At 46.1% G+C, this 27,359-nt stretch overlaps 1 protein-coding gene across 3 annotated transcripts in view; it reads left to right on the top strand.

Moving 5' to 3' along the window:
- The first annotated feature begins 10,984 nt into the window (after nucleotides 1-10,984).
- Nucleotides 10,985-27,359, top strand: part of SLC22A31 (solute carrier family 22 member 31) — a 38,035-nt gene continuing 21,660 nt past the window's right edge. Inside the window, exon 1 of one of the 3 annotated variants that reach the window (XR_013221660.1) lies at nucleotides 10,985-11,491. Coding sequence is in view for 1 of the 3 variants with exons in the window: in XM_077288435.1 (XP_077144550.1) it covers nucleotides 11,204-11,491 (288 nt within the window). In the remaining 2 variants the exon portion in view is untranslated. The remainder of the gene's footprint in view (nucleotides 11,492-27,359) is intronic. The other 2 variants (XR_013221661.1, XM_077288435.1) reach the window with 2 other exon arrangements.

Raw genomic sequence — 27,359 nt, 5'->3', positions numbered from 1 at the left:
TATATATTTGGACAGAGACGACATTTTTCTAATTTTGGTTATAGACATTACCACAATGAATTTTAAGCAAAACAATTCAGATGCAGTTGAAGTTCAGACTTTCAGCTTTCATTTGAGGTTATCCACATTAAAATTGGATGAAGGGTTTAGGAGTTTCAGCTCTTTAACAAGTGCCACCCTGTTTTTAAAGGGACCAAAAGTAATTGGACAATTGACTCCAAGGCTATTTCATGGACAGGTGTGGGCAGTCCCTTCGTTATGTCATTCTGAATTAAGCAGATAAAAGGCCTGGAGTTGATCTGAGGTGTGGTGCTTGCATTTGGAAGGTTTTGCTGTGAAGTAAACATGCGGTCAAAGGAGCTCTCCATGCAGGTGAAACAAGCCATCCTTAAGCTGCGAAAACAGAAAAAAACCCATGTGAAAAATTGCTACAATATTAGGAGTGGCAAAATCTACAGTTTGGTACATCCTGAGAAAGAAAGAAAGCACTGGTGATCTCATCAATGCAAAAAGACCTGGGCGCCCACGGAAGACAACAGTGGTGGAGGATAGAAGAATAATCTCCATGGTGAAGAGAAACCCCTTCACAACAGCCAACCAAGTGACCAACACTCTCCAGGAGGTCGGCGTATCAATATCCAAATCTACTATAAAGAGAAAACTGCATGAAAGTAACTACAGAGGGTTCACTGCACGGTGCAAGCCACTCATAAGCATCAAGAATAAAAAGGCTAGACTGGACTATGCTAAAAAACATCTAAAAAAGCCGGCACAGTTCTGGAAGAACATTCTTTGGACAGATGAAACCGAGATCAACCTCTACCAGAATGATGGAAAGAGAAAAGTATGGCGAAGGCGTGGTACAGCTCATGATCCAAAGCATACCACATCATCTGTAAAACACGGCGGAGGCAGTGTGATGGCTTGGGCATGCATGGCTGCCAGTGGCACTGGGTCACTAGTGTTTATTGATGATGTGACACAGGACAGAAGCAGCCGAATGAATTCTGAGGTATTCAGAGCCATACCGTGTGCTCAGATCCAGCCAAATGCAGCCAAACTGATTGGTCGTCATTTCATACTACAGATGGACAACGACTCAAAACATAAAGCCAAAGCAACCCAGTAGTCTATTAAAGCAAAGAAGTGGAATATTCTTGAATGGCCAAATCAGTCACCTGATCTCAACCCAATTGAGCATGCATTTCACTTGTTAAAGACTAAACTTCAGACAGAAAGGCCACAAACAAACAGCAACTGAAAACCACCGCAGTGAAGGCCTGGCAGAGCATCAAAAAGGAGGAAACACAGCGTCTGGTGATGTCCATGAGTTCAAGACTTCAGGCAGTCATTGCCAACAAAGGGGTTTCAACCAAGTACTAGAAATGAACATTTTCTTTAAAATTATTTAATCTGTCCAATTACTTTTGGTCCCTTTAAAAACAGGGTGGCACATGTTAAGGAGCTGAAACTCCTAACCCCTTCATCCAATTTTAATGTGGATACCCCCAAATGAAAGCTGAAAGTCTGAACTTCAACTGCATCTGAATTGTTTTGTTTAAAATTCATTGTGGTAATGTCTATAACCAAAATTAGAAAAATGTCTGTGTCCAAATATATATGGACCTAACTGTATATTTAGAACAAGCCTTTTTTGATGGGTCAGCTGGCAGCCTATTGTATTGTATATATTTTTTGATTAACATGAGAGTTTGCGTATTTGGAGATTTGTATTTAATCTATTTATATATCCTGTATGAGCACTGCCATCATTGCATCATTGGGTCCGTTTGGGGTGATTATGTTTGGGCTATTTAGCCTTTTGTGGTTTTTAAATGTTTTTAAATGTGTTGCCCCTTTTTTTTGCCTTGTTTATATAAGTCATTTAAATAAAGTGGAATATTCAGGTTGATCCCTTGTATGTGCATATCCTTTCTCTTGTTTTTTTCTGTGGGGGGGAGTGAGACTGCAGATGATGGAGTGTGTTTGAGGGGGCACTGCGCATGATGAAATGATAGGGGGCTGCAAATGATAAAGTGTGTTTGAGGGGGCACTGCGCATGATTAAATGATAGGGGGCTGCAGATGATGAAGTGTGTTTGAGGGGGCACTGTGCATGATGAAATGATAGGGGGCTGCAGATGATGGTGTGTTTGAGGGGGCACTGCGCATGATGAAATGATAGGGGGCTGCAGATGATGAAGTGTGTTTGAGGAGGCACTGCGCATGATGAAATGATAGGGGGCTGCAGATGATAGTGTGTTTGAGGGGGCACTGCGCATGATGAAATGATAGGGGGCTGCAGATGATGAAGTGTGTTTGAAGGGGCACTGCGCATGATGAAATGATAGGGGGCTGCAGATGATAGTGTGTTTGAGGGGGCACTGCGCATGATGAAATGATAGGGGGCTGCAGATGATGAAGTGTGTTTGAGGGGGCACTGCGCATGATGAAATGATAGGGGGCTGCAGATGATGAAGTGTTTGAGGGGGCACTGCACATGATGAAATGATAGGGGGCTGCAAATGATAAAGTAAGGGGGACTGCAGATGAAGTGAAGGGGGAATAGTCGACTAAATGATGAAGTAAGGTGGACTGCAAATGATGAAGTGGGGGTGATGGGGACTGTTCATCAAGTGAGTGTGAGGGATGGTGGACAGCAATTGAATTGAAGGTGGGGAGAGCCAATGGTGTATTGAAGGTAGGGAGAGCAAATAATGAATTTTGAGGGTGGGGGAAGAGCAGATGATAATGAATAGAGGGTGGGAGAGAGAAGACATGACAATGAATTGAGGCAGAAGGGGCATGTAACTATAATGAATCGGAGTTAGGGTTAGTGCGGGAGGTACATAGTGGGATCGTTGAGGATAAAGTGACTAGAAATAAATTGGGGGAAAGAGTACAGGTGCTAATTAATTTATATATTAAATGGGGAAAGTGGCTATGTATAGCTAGAAGGGGCTCAGTGGCATATTATAATTTTATATTTGGAATGGTGGGTTGCATAATAACCAATTACAGTATATATTAATGGTGGGTGAATGTCTGTATTCAGATGTGTAGTGTACAAGAAAGGGAAAAAGTGGGGAATGTGCTCTAGATAACTGTGTTATTTTATGCAGAGACGAATCCTGGCTGAAAGAAGTGATGGCGGTCTGCGCTGGATTAAAAAGAAACGCAAAGATGAAGGACTTCAGCTAGAGACGTCACTGGTGAGTCAGTATGTTACCTGTACACTGACACCATACACTGTATACTGTATACAGAGCTCCTGTGTATAATGTCACCGGTGATCACTATATTATCTGTACACTATACACTATATACAGAGCTCCTGTGTATAATGTCACTGGTGATCACTGTATTACCTGTAAACTGACACTATACACAGAGCTCCTGTGTATAATGTCACTAGTGATCAATGTATTACATGTACACTGACACTATATATAGAGCTACTGTGTATAATGGCACCGGTGACCACTGTATTACCTGTACACAGACACTGCATACTAAGTACAGATCTATGTATGACACTTATGGTGAAAGTATTTTTTTTATTAATGATCAGTATTGTACTATTTAGTCACAATGTGGTGGTAATATGTTGTCCGGCCATGGTGTGGCGGTATTTGTTTCTTGTATGTGCTATTATTTGGTCACTATGTGGTGTTAATATGTGGTCTGGTCATGTTGTGTTGGTATTTGTTCCTTGTATGTAGTTGGTCACCATGTGGTGGTAATATGTGGTCTGTACATGCTGCGGTGGTATTTGTCCCTTGTATGCGATATTGTTCGGTCACTGTGGTGGTAATATCTGGTCTGCACATGGTGTGGCAGTATTTATTCCTTGTAGATAGTATTATATGTCACTATGTGGTGATAATGTGGTGTCTGGTCATGGTGTTGTGGTATTTGTCCCTTGTATGTGGTATTATTGGTCATTTGAAAAATTGAAAAATAAATAAAAATATACCTAAATTGTATTGCATATTTTAACAAATGTTTAATAAGTTAGAGTAGAGTAGCGCCCGGCCAAAAGAGTCTACCTTGTCATCATGGCAGATTAAAAAAACCTTTTGGCCAAAACAAAATCTGCTGGCTATGTGTGTGATCTGGTGATGGGAACTGTTAATGTGTGATTGGTGAGAAGTGGAGTTTTTCCAAGAGACAGCGGTGGTGCTGTGGACAGTTCGAGGGTTGGAGGCGGGGCTGGGGTGGAGCCTGGGCGGAGTCTTAAGGGGGCCCCGAAAATTTTGCCAGTATGGGGCCCCGAAATTTCTAGTGGCAGCCCTGATCACCAAGCTACGGCATGCTTACTTTGGACACATCATACGAACAGATCAATCACTGGAGAAGGATGAATAAAAGGAGCAAGGTGAAGAGGAAGATCAGCAACCTGACGGCTTGATGCGATCAAGATAATGGTGAAGACCCTGGTAGACCTATCTATGCTTACACAAGATCCATTGTCCTACAGATTGTTCAGCGGTTTTGCAGAATGATGACCTCCATGACCAGTGAGGGTAGAAGCTACTTTCGTGGTTTTGTGGTGACAACAGCAGAGTTACTGTTGGTTTTTGGGCTTTTTCTGAAGAGGTTTATTTTGAAGGTTTCAGAGGTGGGGGAGAGTCTGGTTGGGAGAAAGGTACAAGGAAAATGTGAGAGATGTGTTGGAGTCTGTGTTAAGTGGACGTGAAAAGAGCAAAGGAGATATTTTAAGGACCAAAGATGGAGTGGAGCAATTAGTAGATTAGGGTAGAGATGGTTATGGACTGGAGATTAGATCAGATTATGGAGGACAATCTCCAGTTACCTCCCTGCACAGTACATGAGCTGGAGGTTGGGTCAGATTATGGAGGAGATGGTTTGCAGACTGGAGATTGTGCTGGGAGATTAGATTATGGAGGAGGACAGGTTATGGACCTAAATTTCTATTAAAAAAACTGAACATTGATGCATGGTCATCGCTCGCTGCTCCTGGGGTTGGATCGCCTCCCAGTAGATCTGGTAGTATAACTTTTTTCACATTTGGAGGGTTCAGTGATAATTTGAGTCAGGAAAAAAAAAAGTTGAAAAACTTGCTGTACAACTCAGTGCTCCTTCAGGTTAGCAGAGCGACTCTTATGGCTTTTTATGCTAACACTTGTGAGGTCGTCTCTGCCTCCTGAAATCCACAATTACCTGCGCTGGGCAAATAATCTCTTACGTAGATCTCATAATGCCGCATCGCAGTGACGCAGGAGACGGTCGTGCGAAGGAAACTTCACTTTTTCCTTTTTTTTTCTATCGCTCAAGTATCAGACTAATAAAAATGGAATGAACACTAAATCCACTGCATGTCCTTTGTCATCACTGAGCAGCTAATTAGCAGGATTATTAGTTTGGTCTCCAATTTTTCAGAACAAGTAGCTTAAAGCTCATGGGATAGCATATAAAATCAATAGCGGGGCCTCCACAATCATCATCAGTCATTTATAGCTCTGGTGTCCTCTTATATGACAAGAACCCGGTCTCCAGCCTCCAGCTTCCCAGTTGTGATACTTTTTTTTCTTATTTTATATAAAGCTTGCATGTGTTTCTATACACTGCAAGCTGCTTTATCCTCCCGCCGCCCAAATCAATCTCAAGATCACCGTGCGAAGCTTTCCTTCTGCGCCCGGCTCTGATCATGCGAATGGTTCCAATCCAACATATGTAAATTCCTCCTGGATAGCGTTCGCATCCTCTCCTGCCATAAGACAGCACAATAGCTTTGTAAAAGAGGGCAGGGAACAGTAATTACTGGCCATCTGCATATCTAATATGCTGTCACATGGCAGGAGCACAGGAGTGGTTCATGTGCACAACCTGATAGACTTAAGGCTGAGTCACACATAACGATATCGTTAACGATATCGTTGCAACGTCACGCTTTTGGTGACGTAAGCAACGATCCCGCTAACGATCTCGTTATGTGTGACAGCGCCCAACGATCAGGCCCCTGCTGGGAGATCGTTGGTCGATGGGAATGATCAGGACCTTTTATTGGTCGCTGATCACCCGCTGTCATCGCTGGATCGGCGTGTGTGACGCCGATCCAGCGATGTGTTCACTTGTAACCAGGGTAAATATCGGGTTACTAAGTGCAGGGCCGCGCTTAGTAACCCGATATTTACCCTGGTTACCATTGTAAAAGTAAAAAAAAAAACACTACATACTCACATTCTGATGTCTGTCACGTCCCCCGGCGTCCACAGGGTTGACTGTGTCAGCGCCGGCCGTAAAGCAGAGCACAGCGGTGACGTCACCGCTGTGCTCTGCTTTACGGCCGGCGCTGACACATTCAGTGCAGGGAAGCTCTCGGCAGCAGCGTGTCCATTACCAGCGCTCCTGCCGAAAGCAGTTTTAACCCTGTGGACGCCGGGGGACGTGACAGACATCAGAATGTGAGTATGTACTGTTTTGTTTTTTTTACTTTTACAATGGTAACCAGGGTAAATATCGGGTTACTAAGCACAGCCCTGCACTTAGTAACCCGATGTTTACCCTGGTTACCCGGGTGCTGCAGGGGGACTTGGGCATCGTTGAAGACAGTTTCAACGATGCCGAAGTCGTTCCCCCTGATCGTTGGTCGCTGGAGAGAGCGGTCTGTGTGACAGCTCCCCAGCGACCACACAACGACTTACCAACGATCACGGCCAGGTCGTATCGCTGGTCGTGATCGTTGGTAAGTCGTTTACGGTACCTTAAGGGTAGAGTGAACAAAGCAAAGAAGTCTACTAGATCTGGGCAACCAAATTAGAAGGGAATGATGTACTCGTTCAGAGCTGGGCTCTCTCGCTGTCACTGGGCTCTATTGATGGATTTGGGCTGCGAAGGGATAGAGCAGCTTGCAGTGTATTGAAATACCTGCAAGCTGCAGAATATAAACAGGGAAATAAATCAGGTGTATAAAGCCTTTTAAGCCTGTCTGAGCATGTAAATTGGTAGTTAGAGCTAGGGACGTCATAAATGGCAATTACCTGATATAAGCGCTCCCTTTTATAAGTACTGACTTGCAAGATATATACAAGCTACAGAAAACTACTCGATTTACATACATCTTTATTTTTTCTAGGTGTTTTAAATATTTCACCTGCTTGAGCCTGTTTATATATCACACGAGTAACCACACTTGTACAGTCTGCGTTGCTCCGGGCCTGTACATACAGTGCTACCCATTACTCACGGATTATTCTGGATCATCATCCCCTTGGGCTGTCAGTGTGTAACTGGTTTTATCAAGTACGACAGGTTAAGGTAAAACCCTCCATGGTGGAGATTTATTATGAAATTACACACAGGACACGTGTATGTTGTCTCAATGTAGTTGAGGTGCAATACTAGGCGCTGCCTGTAGAGAAAGGAGGCGCTGGTTCAATATGGGAATATATACAGTATGTATGTATGTGTGTGTATATGTATGTGTGTATGTGTATATATATATGTATGTATGTATGTATGTGTGTGTGTGTGTGTGTGTGTGTGTGTGTATATATATATATATATATATATATATATATATATATATATATATATAGTGATTCTGCAGTGTTCAGCCCCTGCACAACGTCCTTATAACATGCCTGAAGAGATGGGCTGGGCCCAGGAATGTAATAGCATGAGTGCTGGAGGCAGAGGAGTCAGAGCTGAGCCACCTGTAGGGGGTTAACTCTTTATTATATCACACATTAAACCGCTATTGACCATGAGTGAGCAGTGATGGGAGAATTGTGGCCGGTCCAAACGTTATGGTCTGCTAGATATGGACTGTGAATGTTGTAATGCGACATATCGTATCGTCATAGTCTCAGGATGGTGCAGTTTTTGGTAAGCACAAGTACCCATAAAACTGGTACATCGGCTAGTACATGTGTGGTCCTTGGTGCTCATGCTCCTATTATACGCTCCTCTGAATGAGTGTATTGAGGCTTCTTGAAGTTTGTTTTAGGCCATTGTTCTCGTTGAAGACCCTTTGACCTAGGATGCAAACCCAGCTTTCTGACACTGGGCACTACATTGTGACCCAAAATCCAGTGCCAGAGGCAGCAAATCCACCCCAAAACAACTTAGTACCTACAGTCAAATATGGTGGAGGTTCAGTGTTCTTTTCATTGTAGGCCTCATTCTGTTTTCGGTAAATGGTAGAATGATGTGCTTTACCATAAAGCTCTATCTTGGTCTCATCTGTCAACAACACTTTTTTCCAAGAAGGATTTTGGTGAGTTTGAACAAGCAACATGTGCATTATACAAAGTTGTTTACCCACAATTTCGGAAAGGTGCCAACAATTTTATCTGGCCCATTATTGGGGTTTTGTGTGAAATGATGTCCAATTTTGCCACATTTCTCTTGTGTCGTTACATTACATATAAAGGAAATAAACGTGTATAACTAAACGTACAATGGCAATAATTTTCTGGGAAAAAAGCTTTTGGCCATGACTTCACTGTATATAATACGCACATGCACATTCTTCTTGTATGATCCGTAAACTTAAACTATATTGTACATTCTGCAGTGGTACCATGAGGCAGCACAAGCGCCATGCACGAGACGCTACACAGCGCCAGGTCATGGTGGTATCTACTCTTTATCTAGAATCTGCTGGACACTATATTCTGCCAGTACAAACTGCCCTCCGCCCATTATCAATGCAGATGATGAACCTGGATAAACTATTAAAGATTTAAGGAAGGGCTGAAAAAAGTCATACACAGACCTCCCACTATAATGTGCGCAGATCTTATATCATCCTCCTTGGTTCACTGGTCTCCTTTTTGTTATACTGTATGTTAGTAACTGTCATGTTAACAACAGATAACACATGATCCGCCATCCACAATAGGTGATGTCACAGCTCACCTCCTCCTGTACAATGACTGATATCACTTCTGTATACAGTAGATAACACAGGATCCACCATTCACAATAGGTGATGTCACAGCTCACCACCTCCTCCTGTACAATGACCGATAATACCTCTATATACAGTAGATAACACAGGATCCACCATTCACAATAGGTGATGTCACAGCTCACCTCCTCCTCCTGTACAATGACTGATAACACCTCTATATACAGCATATAACACAGGATCCACCATTCACAATAGGTGATGTCAAAGCTCACCTCCTCCTCCTGTACAATGACTGATAACACCTCTATATACAGTAGATAACACAGGATCCACAATAGGTGATGTCACAGCTCACCTCCTCCCCCTCCTGTACAATGACTGATAACGCCTCTGTATACAGTAGATAACACAGGATCCACCATTCACAATAGGTGATGTCACAGCTCACCTCCTCCCCCTCCTGTACAATGACTGATAACACCTCTATATACAGTAGATAACACAGGATCCACCATTCACATTAGGTCATTTTCTGAACATTCCCTTAAAAGGTTTTTTAATCTGAGTAATGTTTTAAAATTTGCAGCTGTGGTTGTAATCTGAAGACTTGGTTTATGTTTCCGGCAAACAATAATAGGAGTCTATCAGCAAGGAAGCCCCAGATATCGCTGGTAGGAGGGGGGGGGGGAGAGGGGTTGTTTGCGCCTTCATGATGATCGCTACGCAGGTTACATTTTTCACAGGATGCCTCCGCTATTGGCCATGATTCAGTTAAATTTTTATTTTATTTTTTTTACTTAAATACATGTTATATAATTGCAGCTAAAAATCATTTCTGCCATTGGGTTTCCTAGACAATGTAGCACCATTTGCCTGTATAGGCTGTGCTACAGGAAGATGCCCGGATACCAGTGCCCACGGTCTGACCGGTAAGTTTGTGACTCTCTTATCTGTCTTTTTCTGAGCTCCAATCGGCTGATTTATGACCACATTAAAATAAAATGTGGGAAATAAAGGGCATCGATGAAGCCAAACTGTGCAAGCTTTGTAATGAAGCCGGATTGCAAAAATGTTTTTTAGCCACAAATATAGGGGCGGACATATCATTGCTGTAGCCACACAAGGGCCCAGGAGGTAAGGGTCCCCTACCATCTCAAAAACAGGTGCAACTGTGCATTATGATGGGCTATTGGACTGCAAGGGGCCTGTTTTCTCTGTGGCCCTTACAGGGGCATAACTATGATAGGTGCAGGGGTTTCAATCGCAGCTGGAGCCTAAGGGGCCCCAAAAGTATCTTTGACTTATATGAAAAGGCCAATACTATAGAAGATTTGCAATAATTGGGGCCTCGTTGGAGCTTTTGTATTGGGGTCCCCTGAACCCCCTTAGATGCCATGATTGTGATGGCATTGTTTGTAAATAGGGGGCTGATGGTGTCCCACTGGACCTACTATAATTGGGTGATTGCATTCCTGGGTAGTGGAGGCCCTAGGCAGCTGCCAAGTCTGCCTGCCCCAAATGCTGGCCCTGCCTCATAGAGTAGTGGGGGCCCTAGGGGCAGGCAGACTGGGCAGCTGCCTAATGCTGGCCTTGTTCCCCTGGTGTAGTGGGGTCCCTAGGCAGCTGCCCAGTCTGCCTGCCCCTAATGCTGGCTCTGCCCCCTGGAGAACTGAGGAAATAATGTAACATATATTAATAAAATATAAAAGTTCCTATAATAGGAAGGTTTAATAAAGCCTAAAATAATAAGAATTTTATATCACTGTGTGTGTGACCCAATATAACATCACATATTTATCTTGGACTGTGAGGGCCAAACTAGCAAAAATAAAAATGTCGGACTCCCTTGTTTAATGGTTACTTTGATCCATCAAAACAGCATAGACTACAAGGAGATAAAAAACGTTACATGACTCTGAAATCTCCAGCTCGTGCTGCGGAGAATAAGCTCCGGATACAGCTGTTTGGAGCGGAAAATGGACAGCGAGGAGTGCCCCTGGGACGGACGACCCCTCACCCCAGGAGCCGGGGCCCTGAGCGTCCATGACAGACTTCCTATGTGAACTGCCCCACTACAGAAGTCTGCAGGAATGGTGACAACGTATTGCAGGCCCCTAACAACCAATCAGATTGCAGCTTTCATGTGTAGCGCAGGTTTGAGGATGCCAGCTGCGCCGTGATTGGTTTCTGGTGTGTTACAAGAGGACGTGGCGCCGCCTTTGTTCCTGTCAGTCGTTCGCAGACACCTGCATCTGTGGACGCCGCCGCTCTCGTCTCTCTCCTCAGTCTTCGGCTTTTTCCGGTCTCCGCTGTTGTCGGCTTCATGGACTTTGACGGGAAAGTGTGGCCCTTGGCCGGCGGCTTCGGACGCTACACCCGGCTGGTGGCCGCCGCCTCTTGGCTGCCCAATGTGTTCGTGTCTCTGGGCTTCTCCTCGGACGTCCTGTACACCAGCGTCCCGGAGTACCAGTGCCACGGGGAGAGCGGGGGCCCCTGCGGAGGCGACAACAGCAGCAGCAGCCCGGGGGCCACACTCCGCAATGGCAGCAGCTGCCCCGAAGGCTGGGAGCCCCGGAGTCAGAGCTGGCTGCACAGCACCATCATCACCCAGGTGAGGGCCACACATGGCGGACCTCGCTGTACTGTTAACCCTTCCAGCACTAACGAGTCACAGAATTTCTCTTAATTTTGATGCACTGTCTCTTTAAAAAAAAAAGTTTTACTTTGTTACAATTTGGGTTCCATCCTGGAACGTTTGTATTTTCCCCTGTTGATCAGTGACTAAAGCGCAGCACCCCCAAACTGCGGCGTCCGCCCGCTGGTCACATGACGTACGGAGACGGCATGGATGGAGCAGACTCCGATATCTTCCGTAGATGTTATCTATGGGGTTTTTTTTTCTTTTAATCCGTGAAATGCAGAATTCAGTGTCTGGAAACCGTCAGCAAGTTGCTGTTGATGGATCTTTGCTCAGTTCCTTGGCGGCTATGATGGTGTCCAGCTGTGAATAACTTTGTCCACCCAACCTGTGGACACTGTAATGTCCCCATGTCAGCCATGTTGTTAGTGACGGCCCAGGCAGGGGTCCTGTCTACGAGTATGGGGGATCCTGACTCTTCCCTCAATTGCAGATGTTTGGAGGAAGAGAATAATCAGAGGTGGGTTTTATACGTCTGATTCTTTTGATCTCGGGGAAGGGGGGGGTAAGGTATCAAATGGCAAAAACAGCCATTCATCAATTGGCAAATAACTCATCCTAATAATAATAATTATCTATTTTTATGTAGCACTAACATACTCGGGCAGCGCTTTACAGTTTGCACACATCACCCCTTTCCCCGATGGAGCTCACAATCTGGAATCCCTATCAGTATGTTTTAGGAATGTGTGAGGAAACCCACGCAAAGACGGGGAGAAAATGCAAACTCCTTGCAGATGTTGTCCTTGGTGGGATTTGTACCCAGCGCTGCAAGGCTGAAGTGCCAACCACTGAGCCACCATGCTGTAAGAGAACACCATGAAAATCAGTAAAATATTAATACATACAAAATGATATTCACATACCATATCCCACCATCACACCCCCCATAATTACAACTTATTTAGAGCGTGGAGCACAAATCCACTCAACAATACACCATCTGCACAGCATGGAGCACAGAACCCCCCATTATTACACCTTCTATACAGCGTGGAGCACAGACCCCCCCCCCCCCCCCATTATTACACTTTCTGTACAGCAGGGGGGGGGTTCTGTGCTCCACATTATTACACCTTCTATACAGCGTGGAGCACAGAGTCCCCCCCCCCATTATTACACTTTCTATACAGCATGGAGCACAGAGCCCCCACCCTCATTATTACCTACCTTCTATACAGCGTAGAGCACAGAGCCCCCCAGTACACCTTCTATACAGCATGGAGCAGAGCCCCCCCATTAATACACATTCTATACAAAGTGGCGCACAGAGCTCCACCCATTATTACACCTTCTATACAGTGTGGTGCACAAGAACCTTCCATTATTACTCTTTCTATACAGCGTCTAGCACAGTCCTCCGACTATTAAATATTCTATACAGCAGAGCACAGTCGTTCCCCCCCCATTATTACACCTTGCATACAGCATGGAGCACTGGGCCCACCATTATTACACCTTGTATACAGCGTGAAGAACAGAGCTCCCCATTATTTCACACTATATACAGCATGTGGCACAGAGCCCCCCATTGTTACACCTTCTATACAGCGTGGAGAACAGAGCCTCCCATTATTAGACCTTCTATACAGCGTGGAGCACAGAGCCCTCCATGATTACACCTTCTATAGAGCGTTGAGCACAGAGCCTCCCTTTATTACATTTTATATACAGTGTGGAACACATGGCCACGAATTATTACACCTTATGTACAACAAGGAGCAGAGAGCCCCCCATTATTACACCTTCTATACAGCATGGGGCTCTGTGCTCCACATCATTACACCTCCTATAAAGCATGAAGCACAGTGCCTCCCATTATTACACCTTCTATACAGTGTGATGCACAGAGCCTCCCATTATTATACCTCCTATACAGCATGGATCAGAGCCCCACCATTATTACACTTTTTGTATAGCGGGGGGGGGGGCTCTCTGCTCCACATTAAACCTTCTATACAACATGGAGCACAGAGCCTCCCATTATTACACCTATACAGCGTTATTTACGTTTTCTGTACGGGGGGGCTTTGTGCTCTACATTATTGCACCTTCTATACAGCGTGGAGCACCGAGCCCCCCCATTATTGCACCTTGTATACAGCGTGTGGCACAGAGCCCCCTATTATTACACCTTCTATACAGCGTGGAGAACAGAACCCCCCAATATTATGCCTTACTTACATCGTGGAGCACAGAGCCCCCTATTATTACACCTTCTATACAGCATGTAGCACAGAGCCCCACATTGTCAAACCTTCTATACAGCAGGGGGCTCTGTGCTCCACATTATTACACCTTCTATACGGCTTGGAGCACACAGCCCCCCCCCCCCCCATTATTACACTTTCTATACATCATGGAGCATAAAGCCCCCCATTGTTTAACCTTTTAGACAGCGGGGGGCTCTGTGCTCCACATTATTACACCCTCTATACAGCGTGGAGCACAGAGCTCCCCCATTGTTACATTTTCTGTACAGGGGGGCTTTGTGCTCCACATTATTGCACCTTCCATACAGCGTGGAGCACAGAATCCCCCCCCCCATTATTACAACCTCTATACTTTGTGGAGCACAGAGACCCCCATTGTTAACCCTCTATACAGCGGGGGGGCTCTGTGCTCCACATTACACCTTATATACAGCGTGGAGCACAGAGCCTCCCATTATTACACCTTCTATACAGCATGGAGCACAGACCCCCCCCCCCCCCCCCAATTATTTCACCTTCAATACATCGTGGAGCATTATTACACCTTCTATACAGCGGGGAGCTCTGTGCTCCACACCATTACACCTTCTATACAGCGTGGAGCACAGAGCCCCCATTATTACACCTTATATACAACGTGGAGCACAGAGCCCCCATTATTACACCTTATATACAACGTGGAGCACAGAGCCCCCCATTATTACACCTTCTATACAGCTGGGTTCTCTGTGCTCCACATTTTTACACCTTCTATATAGCGAAGAGCACAGATCCCCCCCCCCCCGCCCCCCAATTCTACACCTTCCATACAGCATGGAGCACAGCGTCCCCAATATTACCCCTTATATGCAGCTTGGATATGGTATGTGAATATCATTTTGTTTGTATTAACATTTTTTACTTATTTTCATGGTGTTTTCTTGTAGGATGTTATTTGCTAATTGATGAATGGCTGTTGCTGCCATCTGATATCTGCCCCCAAAGTACTGTATTGTTTGCGAATATGCTAATGACTGATTGACCTAGCTTGTTGAAACAATGAGCCCCTGCAACCTACCCCCCTGTCCTGTGAATGAGGAGGGGAACTTATAAAATATCATTGAGGTGAGACAAAATCTCAGATTGTGTGTGGAACTATGATGTGAACACAGCACCTCAGAGAGAAAGAAGAGTATATGGACTATTTTATCCTCTGTCTGCTAGATTGTTGGACTCTCATCTCCTAGGCCTTTATCCTCTTACTGAACTGCATTCGGGTTCTGGACTATCTTATCCTTTGTGTGGTGGATCGTATATGAACCTTTCATATTTTTGCCTAAATATAGGTTTTGGGATTGTTCACTCTTCTCTTGCTCTGTTGATTGTATGATACCGGAGAAGGACCCCCGTGACAACTGGTGGCAAGCAGTGGGATTAACAGAGCGTGACCAAATGGAGAACCACTCAGAGTGAGTACAGAAATTGGACTGTTTACAGGAGAGAGCCAGAGACCTGGGCCTGAACTACCAGGGACTGACTAAAGAAGCCTTAATTTACCTACTGGTGGGTGCTAGCCCGGCCACCTCCTCCCATATGTCTGAAGGACGAGCACTGGAGACGAGGACCCCCACACCAAAAAGTCAGTGGGTGGTGTGGTACGAAGAAAATATGGCGGTTCTGGGTCCAGGCATCACTCAGGAGTATAAGGAGGAGGCTGCTCGCCGAGCACAGTGGAGACAAGAAGCGATGTAGATCGAAAGAGTGAGTAATGCAATGTGGTGTGTAACCACCACGATCCGGGAGCCTGTACGTATCACTTGGACTGACTTAAAGCCATTTGATGAGGCTTCTGGAGATGTGGAGGGGTTATTCAAGGACATTGAGCAGCAGTGTGCTGTGATGGAAGGACCCCACTGTGATTGGATGCGTATTAGTGGGACTCCTGATCAGAAGTGCAGCCGAGGCTTACCGAACCATTGAATCCCAGCGAAACTGTGATTATAACATTGTAAAGCGGACTATCCTGGATTACCATGCCATCACCCCAGACTCCCATAGAGCTGTGTTCCGAGACCTCCTATGCACCATGGGGAGGTCGTTTAGGATGTATGCTCATAAGATGTCCCAGGCATGTCTGAGATGGCTGGAAGTAGAAAACTCCTTTACTGTGGAAGATGTTATACAGGTGTTCCTTTTATAGAACAATTTTTTACCCTTCGCCACGACAGCACCCCACATGAGAGAGAGGGATCCGCCCCATAGGAACAGGAAACCTACAGAATAAAAGGAGGCGGTCCCCTCTCCTCCTCAGTTTAGGTTTCCTGTTCCTATAGGAATCCCTGCTTACCTACAGATGAAGAGGATCCCTGGGCCATGCACCCGCCTGCGTCGGTCTCTGTGGGAGCGGCAGGGGCTGCGGTTCCAGAAGCAGCGGCGGGGGAGCCCCTGCTTGCAGCCTCCCCCCTCGTCTGGCCAAACATCCGTGGTCCGGGTCCGGTCACCGTGGGTCCGCCCGGCACCATGAGGACACGCGCGCTGCAGCGGCCAGCTTAATACCTCTGGCCGCCGCATGGTGAGTGAGAGCGGCGTGTCTAACCCGGAAGTCGCTGGAGCACTTCCGGGTTGGTCCGGGGAGGCAGGAGATTCGGCGCCAAATTTAAAAAGCGGCGATGGCGTCAGACCAGTGTGTGTGAGATGGCTTCACCGGCCGACGAAGCGCACCTGCCTGCAGCAGAACAGCGTTCTCCCAGCAAGGAGAGAAGCGATAGGAGCAGCACAAAAAGTGGTGGTCGACCTCCAGAAAAGAGATCTACCACCAAACAGAATCCGCCTCCAGAACCGGTACCTGTCAGCTTCACTGGGTGAGTTTAAAAAAAAAAAAAAAAGTCTCTTCCTATATGCTGATATATGTTCCTCCTGTATCCCTTCCTCTAGACTAAGAAACGGACACACAAGTCCAAGCACAAAGAATGTGCTTTATGTACGCAGCCCCTCCCGGATGATTATGCTAAGAGATTGTGTTCAGAATGTATCATGCAAACATTGCGGCAGGAGAACATAATGACTCCATCTGATGTCAGAGCCATAATCCGGGAAGAGATGCAGGGTTTGGCGCATACAAGTAGCACCAGTACCCGTCAACCTAGCAGGTCCCGATCTCCAGTAACCTCAGAGTCAGAGGATGTACATAGATCCTCGGACGAATCAGGATCTCAGCTGAGTTCATCCGAAACTGAAGGTGGACTTTGTCTACCCAATAGCAGTGTAGACAACTTAGTGAAATCTGTCAGGAGCACGATGGGGTGCTCAGACAAAAAGGGGAAGAAATCAGCTCAAGACATAATGTTTGCGGGGTTAGGACAGAAAAAACGTAGATCCTTCCCTGTCATTCCAACTATTAAAGAAATTATTAAAAAAGAATGGGATAAGCAAAACACAAGAGGTTTCCTACCATCATCCTCTAAAAGACTCTATCCCTTCAGCGACGAGGAGCTGAATTCCTGGTCAAAAGTACCAAAGGTTGATGCCGCAGTAGCCTCCACAACCAAGCAGTCGGTCTTACCAGTTGAGGATTCAGGGGTCCTGACAGACCCGCTGGACCGTAAAGCAGAAGCCTTACTAAAGAGATCGTGGGAAGCTAACACGGGGGCTTTCAGGCCCACTATATCCAGTACCTGCACTGCAAGGTCGCTGCTAGTGTGGATGGAACAACTGGAGGAACAGATTAGAGGTAGAACTTCGAGAGAGTCAATCTTGCCGAAATTCCCTCTAATTAAAGAAGCAGTAGCATTCCTGGCTGATGCCTCCGTGGATTCGCTACGCCTAGCAGCCAGGTCAGCCGGCCTAGTGAACACAGCCCGGCGAGCACTCTGGTTAAACTGGAAAGGGGACACACAGGCAAAAGCAAAACTTTGTGCGATCCCCTGCCAGGGTGAGTTCCTTTTTGGGAAGACGTTGGATGAACTCCTAAATAAAGCAGGAGAAAGGAAGAAAGGCTTCCCTAACCAATATCTTCTGTCTTACAGGAGAGCTTTCAGAAGACGCCCCTTTACCAGGAACAAACCGTTCGCACAAAGGGAGCGATGGGAGACGAAAGATCCGAAGCAAAAAGGTGCCTTTTTTTAGCGGATCCCATAACCCAAAACGTAACAAATACCGCTAACCATGAAGTGGGTGGCAGATTAAGATTTTTCCTTCCCAAATGGGAACAAATAACATCTAGCCAATGGATTCTGGACATTGTGCAATACGGCCTAAAGTTGGAGTTCGATCGAATCCCTTGGGATTCTTTTATAGTAACATCACCAAAAGGACGAGATCAACAAAGGGCTCTGGAATCAGAGATCCTATCTCTATCTAAAGTCCTGATAGAAGTTCCCCAGGATCAAGAAGGGAGAGGATTCTATTCCCTTTTATTCTTGATCAATAAACCAGATGGTTCGTTCAGAACCATCATAAATCTCAAAAAACTAAATTCCTTTCTGCATAATCATACCTTCAAAATGGAATCCATTAGTTCTACCATAAAACTCTTATTCCCTAGGTGTGTCATGGCCGGGATAGACCTAAAAGATGCCTACTATCATCTTCCCATACATGCCGAACATCAGCAGTACCTAAGGGTAGCAGTCATCCTGGAGGGACAGGTTCGTCACTTTCAATACGTAGCAATGCCATTCGGGCTTTCTATGGCTCCCCGCATCTTCACTAAAGTGATACTAGAAGTGATGGCTCATCTACGCCAACGGGACACTTTGATAATACCCTACCTAGATGATTTTCTAGTAGTAGGAAACTCTATACTTCAGTGTAAAACTCGTTTATCTAATACGATCTCGTCCCTACAGGAGTTAGGTTGGATCGTCAACTTCGAAAAGTCCAGGCTGAATCCAGAAAACGTCCAAACATTTCTAGGAATCCAGCTAGACTCCGTAAGTCAGAAATGCTTCCTTCCTCAGTCAAAAAGACTGACTATACAATCAAAGGTATCAGAGGCAATGGACAACCCCTACATGACACTAAGAAAAGCCATGTCCTTACTGGGATCATTATCCTCATGTATCCCAGCTGTACCGTGGGCACAATTTCATACCCGCCAATTACAGTATGAAGTATTGTCGGCTCAGGGAAAAGAAGGACGTCTGGAAAGTAAATTAACTCTTTGCAAAGATGTCTTAGAATCTCTATCCTGGTGGCTAGATATGGAACACCTTTCAAGAGGTGTACCGTGGATAATAAATCCTTTATCATAATTACCACCGACGCCAGCCCTATTGGGTGGGGTGCACACATGGAAGATAGTCTGGCCCAAGATACTTTGGACCAGGCAGAATTGACATGTTCTTCCAATTGGAAAGAGTTAAAAGCTGTAGAATATGCCTTAAATCATTTTCCTCCACAGATTCAAGGAGCACATACAGAATTTACTCGGACAATTCCACCGCAGTGACATATGTGAACCGTCAAGGTGGTACACGGTCAGGAAGTCTGATGACCATAGCAGCAGACATCTTCCAACTAGCAGAGATTCATCTCGCGTCCCTAACAGCCCTACACATCAGAGGGGTAGAGAACATCAGGGCAGACTACCTGAGTCGAAACGAGTTACGTCAAGGGGAATGGACCTTAAACAAATCCATATTCAAAATGATAACAGAATCATGGGGGATACCACAAATAGACCTGTTTGCCACAAGAGACAATTGGCAAGTAAAAAGGTTCGCTTCCCTGCACTACATGGATCACCCAGATATGTTGGACTCTCTCCACCATCCTTGGAAGTTCGGACTGGCATACGACTTTCCTCCGATGTCTCTGATTCCACTAGTGATCAGAAAAATCAGGAGGGAACAAGCAAGAGTGATCCTCATTGCACCGTTCTGGCCGAAAAGACCATGGTTCTCTTGTCTCCAGACCATGTGCCTATGCGACCCATGGATTCTCCCATCAGACAAGGAGCTGCTGTCCCAGGGCCCCTTTTTCCACCCGCAAGTGAAAGGTCTTCACTTGACGGCGTGGAATTTGAGAGGCAGCTATTAAGTTCAAGAGGGTTCTCGGTAGAACTAGTAAACACCCTTTTACTGAGCAGGAAAAGATCTACCACCCTAATATATAGTAGGGTATGGAATAAGTTTTTGGATTTTTACACAGTACCGTTCACTAAGCAAGTTCCAGTCACTCCTATTCTAGAGTTCTTGCAAAAAGGCCGAGAGTTAGGGTTATCAGTAAATACCTTAAGAGTTCAGGTCTCGGCATTAGGAGCCCTATATGGATGCAATATAGCAGCTAAAAGGTGGATCTCCAGATTTATAAAATCGTGTGAACGTAGCAAACCGGTCCATATTCCCCGTCTACCTCCGTGGGATTTAAATCTAGTACTAGAGGCCTTAACAAGCTCCCCCTTTGAGCCACTAGATTCCATACCTTTAAACATCCTAACATATAAAGTAGCCCTATTGGTAGCCCTAACCTCAGCTAGAAGGGTTAGCGACATCCAGGCCCTATCAGTAGACCCACCCTTCTTACTGCTATTTCATGATCGGATAGTCCTAAAACCAGACCCCTCATACCTCCCTAAGGTAGCATCCACCTACCACAGATCACAGGAGATAGTTCTCCCTTCCTTTTTTGATTCACCTATAACTCCAGAACAACATAAGTTCCACACCTTAGATGTCAGAAGAGCCATCCTGACGTACATAGAGAGGTCTCAGACAGGGAGGCAGAGTAGGGCTCTGTTTGTCTCCTTTCAGGGCCACAAGAAAGGACATGGGGTCACAAGAGCTACCATATCTCGGTGGATCAGAGAGGCTATCTGCTTGGCCTATACGTCAAAAGGCGAGATTCCTCCAGTGGGTATTAAAGCGCACTCAACACGAGCCATGGCTTCCTCCTGGGCGGAACAAGCAGATGTACCGATCCATTTAATATGTAAGGCCGCAACCTGGTCTACACCTTTTACAACCATTATAGACTCGATCTATCTACATCTTCTGATCTGACCTTTGGTAGAGCTGTTCTTAGTACAGTAATCCCACCCAAATAATGACTCTCTGAAAATCTCTCATGTGGGGTGCTGTCGTGGCGAAGGGTAAAAAGCCGTATTACTTACCGGTAATGCTCTTTTAATGAGTCCACGACAGCACCCATTTACTACCCTCCCTAATTATGCACAGTTTCTTTCTTTTAAGCTCACAAATAATGGTTGTATAGAGTTTAAGATAATTATGTTGCTGAATAAGAATTTATACTAAAGCTTTTGTGGTTCCCTTTTTATACTCTGTAAACTAAACTGAGGAGGAGAGGGGACCGCCTCCTTTTATTCTGTAGGTTTCCTGTTCCTATGGGGCGGATCCCTCTCTCTCATGTGGGGTGCTGTCGTGGACTCATTAAAAGAGCATTACCGGTAAGTAATCCGGCTTTTTGCTAAGTGCCCTGCAGAATTACAGGAATGGGTCTGGGAGCGCACACTGTGGATAGAGCTCCAGCCCTGGCCGTTGAGGCCCTTACTATTTGACTGCAATTGAGGAGGCTTATGGATAATAAACCACAGCCTGCTGCCACTCCCTGGCCCCCTCAGACTGTATCTGCCCTTCCACCCAGCTGCAGGCCGATGAAAATTGCGCTTCACAATCCTGGGCACCAACAATTCTGACCACGACCTGGGGATATCACTGAGAGATGTTATGGGTGTGGGTAACCTTAAGGCTTCGGAGGGAGCCCCACCTCGTCCAGTGCATCTTGTGCACTCCATCCTGCCTGAGGAAGACTTACCTCCACCCCCACCTGAGAGGACCACCAACCCGAGCACCATAGACACCACTCCCGGAGACCCTGGCCTTTGTCCCTCAGAAATGCAGAGCAACGGCAACGCCACCTGCAGGATGTCTTAATTGATGGATATAATTTGTCGGGATTTAGAGACACTGGGGCATTCCTGACTCTGACCCCCGTATGGTTCGACATGAGGCAATTAACCAGGGCCTGGGAATTCCCATTGTCTTAGCGGTGGGGGTGTCCGCAAACCTATACAGTGAGCTTTGGATTGGAGTCATGGGTGGACTTCCTGCAGATATCGTCCTTGGAAATGAAATTGGGGAGTTAGGGTCATTTTGTGGAAGCAGTCACCCGACTACAGGCCCATCAAGCACCACGACATCCGGTTCTCACAGGGGTGTAATCTGTTTGGCCAGAAGGTCCGTGGGGCTCACTCTTCTGAAAGAACAATTGGTGGGAGATATCGCAGACATTGGAACGCCCATCATTCTCTACGTTCTGGAGTTCAGACTCTCGCCCAGCTAGCTATCTTGGCTAATGAACATCAGCAAATGCCCAGTCAAGTTTAAAAAAACAAAACAAAAAAAAACATGGCATGACAGTAAAACCAGGACCCGGAAATTTTTGGAAGGACAAGTGCTCATGATTATTGCAACCCCTGCCACTGTACAAGAAACTAAACAGTGGAGCAAAGTGGACTAAAGTGAGCAGGCCAGAAGTCTGTGTAGACCTTATGGCATGCTCACTTAAGAGGGGGGAGTAGTTGTGATGGTGGGATATGGTACGTGGGGATCATTTTTTGTATTAATATTTTACTGATTTTCATGGTGTTCTCTTGTAGGATGAGTTGTTGTTGTTTGCTAATTGATGAATGGCTGTTGCTGCCATCTGATAGCTAATGACCTATTGACCTAGCTTGTTGAAACAATGAGCTCCACACTGTATATAAGGTCAAATATTGGGGGGGGGGGGGACTCTGTGTTCCTCGCTGTTTAGAAGGTGTAATAATGTGGAGCACAGAACCCCAAGCTATATATAAGTGTATATAAGGTGTGATAATGTGAGGCTCTGTGCTCCACTCTGTATAGAAGGTGTAATAGGGGCTCTGTGCTCCACACTGTATAAAAGGTGTAATGATGTGGAGCACAGAGCCCCCCCGCTGTATATAAGGTTTAATAATGGTGGAGGCTCTGCTCCAGGATGTATAGAAGATGTAATAATGGGGATCTGTGCTCCGCTGCATAGAAAGTGTATTAATGGGAGGCTTTGTCCTCCGCTGTGTAGAAGGTGTAATATTGAGGGGATCTGTGCTCCACGCTGTATAGGTGTAATAATGAGGATGGTCTGTGCTCCATGCTGTATAGAGGGTGTGCTAATGTGGAGCACAGAGTTTCCCGCTGTATAGAGGGTGTAATAAAGTGAGGCTGTGTGCTCCATGCTGTATAGAAGGTGTAATAATGGGGGGGGGACTCTGTGCTCCCGGCTGTATAGAAGGTGTAATATTTGGGACTCTGCTCCACGCTTTATAGAAGGTGTAATAATGAGGGTCTGTGCTCCACACTGTATAGAAGGTATAATAATGGGGAGCTCTGTGCTCCACTCTGCAAAAAGGTGTAATAATGGAGGACTCTGCCCCATGCTGTATAGAAGGTGTAATATTGGGGAGGCTCTGTGCTCCACTCTGTATAGGTGTAATAATTGGGTGCTCTGTGCTCCACGCTGTATAAAAGGTGTAATAATGTGGAGCACAGAGCCCCCCGCTGTATAGGTGTAGTAATGGTGGGCTCTGTGCTGCTCTGTATAGGTGTAATTTTGGGGGGCTCTGTTTTCCACGCTATATATAAGGTGTAGTAATGGAGGGCTCTGTGCTGCACGCTGTATGGAAGGTGTAGTAATGGAGGGCTCTGTGCTCCGCACTGTATAGGTGTAATAATGGGAGGCTTTGTGCTCCACACTCTATACAAGGTGTAATAGTGGGGGGGATCTGTGCTCCACGCTGTATAAAAGGTGTAATAATGTGGATCACAGAGCCCCCCGCTGTATAGAAAGTATAATAATGGTGGGGGGGGGACTGCGTGCTGCTCTTTTTATAAGGTGTAATATTGAGGGGATCTGTGCTCCACGCTCTATAGAAGGTGTAATGAGGTCTGTGCTCCATGCTGTATAGAGGGTGTGATGATGTGGAGCACAGAGCCCCCCCGCTGCATAGAAGGTGTAATGACGTGAGGCTCTGTACTCCACGCTGTATACAAGGGGTAATAATTGGGGGCTCTGTGCTCCACCCTGTGTAGAAGGTGTAATAATGGGGAAGGATCTGTGCTCCACGCTGTATAGGTGTAGTAATTTGGATCACAGAGCCCATACCCCCCCCCTACTGTTTACAAGGTGTAATAATGGGGGCACTGTGTTCCATGATGTATAGAAGGTGCAATAATGTGAGGCTGTGTGCGCCACGCTGTATAGAAGGTGTAATAATGTGGAGCATAGAGCCCCCCGCTGTATAGAAGGTGCAATAATGTGAGGCTATGTGCGCCACGCTGTATAGAAGGTGTAATAATGTGAGGCTCTGTACTCCACTGTATAGAAGGCGTAATAATGGGGTGGCTCTGTGCTCTACGGTGTATACAAGGTGTCATAATGGGTGTGTGCTCCACGCCGTATACAAGGTGTAATAATCGGGGCTCGGTGCTCCATGCTGTATATAAGGTGTGAAAATAGGGGGTCTGTGCTCCACGCTTGTATATGGTGTAGTAATGGGGGAGCTCTGTACTCCACGCTGCATAGGTGTAATAGGAGGCTCTGTGCTCCACTCTGTATAGAAGGTGCAGTATTGAGAGGATCTGTGCTCCACTCAGTATAGAAGGTGTAATAATGAGGAGGAATGTCTGCTCCACGCTGTACAGAAGGTGTAATAAGGGAATCTGTGCTCCATGCTGTATAAGGTATAATAATGGGAGGCTCTGTGCTCCGCTGTATAGAACATGCAATAATGTGGATCACAGAGCCCCCCCGCTGTATAGAAGGTGTAAATAATGTTAGGCTCTTTATTCCCTGCTGTATACACAGAGTAATAATGGGGGCTCTGTGCTCCACGCTGTAAAGAAGATGTAGTAATGTGGAGAACAGAGCCCCCGCTATATATAAGGTTTAATGGTGGGGGCTCTGTGCTCCACGATGTATAGAATGTGTAATGTTGAGGAGATCTGTGCTCCACGCTGTATATAAAGTGTAATACTGGGGGGGGCTTTGTGCTCCGCTGTATAGAAAGTGTAATATTGAGGGGATCTGTGCTCGATGCTATATAGATGTAATAATATGGAGCAGAGTCCTCCCTGTATATAAGATGTAATAATGGTGGAGGCTCTGTGCTCCACGGTGAAGGTGTAATAATGTGGAACACAGAGGCCCCGCTGCATAGAAGGTGTAATAATATGAGGCTCTGTGCTCCACGCTGTATATAAGATGTAATAATGGGGGGGGGGCTCTGTGCTCCACACTGTATATATGGTGTAATAATGGGGGGGCTCTGTGCTCCACGCTGTATAGAAGGTGTAATATTGAGGGGATCTGTACTCCACACTGTATATAAGGTGTAAAGTGGAGCACAGAGCCCCCACCATGATATACAGCGTGGAGCACAGACTCCAACATAAGGTTTAATAATGGTGGGGGCTCTGTGCTCCACGCTGTATAGAAGGTGTAATAATGTGAGGCTTTGTGCTACACGCTGTATGGAAGGTGTAATAATGTGGAGCACAGAGGCCCCGCTGCATAGAAGGTGAAATGTTAGGCTCTGTGCTCCACGCTATATACAAGGTGTAATAATGGGAGGCTCTGTGCTCCACGCTGTATACAAGGTGTAATAATGGGGAATGTGTGCTCCATGGTGTAATAATGGGAGGGACTCTGTGCTCTGCTGTATATAAGGTGTAATAATGTTCAGCTCTGTGCTCCACAATATATACAAGGTGTAATAATGGGGCTCTGTGCTCCATGCTGTATACAAGATGTAATAATGGGGGGACTCTGTGCTCCATGCTTTATATAAGGTGTAATAATGGGTGGCTGTGCTCCTCACTGTATAGAAGGTGTAATATTGAGGGGATCTGTACTCCACGCTGTATATAAGGTGTAATGTGGAGCACAGAGCCCCCCGCTGCATAGAAGGTGAAATAATGTTGGGCTCTGTGCTCCACGCTATATACAAGGTGTAATAATGTTGGCTCTGTGCTCCATGCTGTATGGAAGTTGTAATAATGGGGATCACAGAGCCCCCGCTGTATAGAAGGTGTAGTAATGTTAGGATCTGTGCTCCACACTGTATATAAGGTATAATAATGGGGGTCTGTTCTCCACGCTGTATACAAGGTGTAATAATGTGTGCTCTGTGCTCCACGCTGTATACAAGGTGTAATATTGGGGGGTGCTCTGTGCTCCACGCTGGACTGCGGAGACCCGTTTGTCGTAACTAGTGCCTTTCCCCCCCTACCACCGATCCCGAAAAGACAACGCGAACAGGCTTAGGTGGGTTGAACTAGTCGGTCACAGTTTATTAATTTAATAAGCAGGGAGGGGCAAATTAAATTTCGCAACTGGCTCACAGCCGTGGGCCCAGTCTGCGACCGACCGGCGGCCAGCCAATGAGCGGTTACGAAGCTTCGCCCCTCCCTCCATTTCCGCTGTGACTTAAAAATAACAGTATTATTATCGTCAGCTTTAGATTACAAGTATTAAAACATTTTTTAAACAACATAAACATTAGTAAATATGTAGGGGAGGGAGGGTGGGACAATTGCTTCCAGAGGGTCAGCCGGGGAGAAAGAGGAAGGAACTGACCCCGGCACCTGGATTTAACCCTTGTGGGTGTGGCCAGATGCCCCTTCCTCTCTCTTCCCGTTGGTCCGCTGGGCGTCCCAATTAGTGCATCACCTGGGGGAGTAGTGTGAGGGGGGAATAGGCACTGCACGGTGTTTCCGGTTAGCTTCTTCCATAAGGGGCTCCGCAGTCAGAGGCACATTCCCTATGCGGTACCGTGCCTGCCATATATAAGGTGTAATAATCGGGGCTCTGTGCTTCACGCTGTATAGAAGGTGTAATAATGGGGGAATCTGTGCTCCACTCTGTAAGGAAGGTCTAATAATGGGGGGCTCTGTGCTCTGCTGTATAGAAGATGTAATTATGTGGAGCACAGAGCCCCCCGCTGTATAGAAGGTGTAATAATGGGAGGCTCTGTGCTCCGCAATGTATCCAAGGTGTAATAATGTGGGCTCTGTGCTCCACGCTGTATATAAAGTGTAATAATGGGGAGGATCTGTGCTCCGCTGTATAGAAGGTGGTGTGAACGCATCTCTACAGGCTTGTTCACTGCGCACGGCTCATGTGTTCCTACTGTATAGAAGGTGTAATAATGTGGAGCAGAGCCCCCACTGTATAGAAGATGTAATAATGTGGATCACAGAGCTCCCCCTGTATATAAGGTGTAGCAATGTTGGGGTCTGTGCTCCCCGCTGTATACAAGGTGTAATAATGGGGCTCTGTGCTCCACGCTGTATAGAAGGTGTAATAATGGGGGGCTCTGTGCTCCGCTGTATAAAATGTGTAATATTGAGGTGATCTGTGCTCCACGCTGTATAGAAGGTGTTATAATGTGGAGCACAGAGGCCACGCTGCATAGGTGTAATAATGTGAGGCTCTGTGCTCCATGCTGTATACAAGATGTAATAATGGGGGGGCTCTGTGCTCCACGCTGTATAGAAAGCCTAATATTGAGGGGATCTGTACTCCACACTTTATATAAGGTGTAGTAATGAGGA

The sequence above is a fragment of the Ranitomeya variabilis genome, chromosome 2 (genome assembly GCF_051348905.1).
Source record: "Ranitomeya variabilis isolate aRanVar5 chromosome 2, aRanVar5.hap1, whole genome shotgun sequence".
Taxonomy (NCBI): Eukaryota; Metazoa; Chordata; class Amphibia; order Anura; family Dendrobatidae; genus Ranitomeya; species Ranitomeya variabilis.
This window is presented reverse-complemented; position numbering and strand designations above follow the sequence as displayed.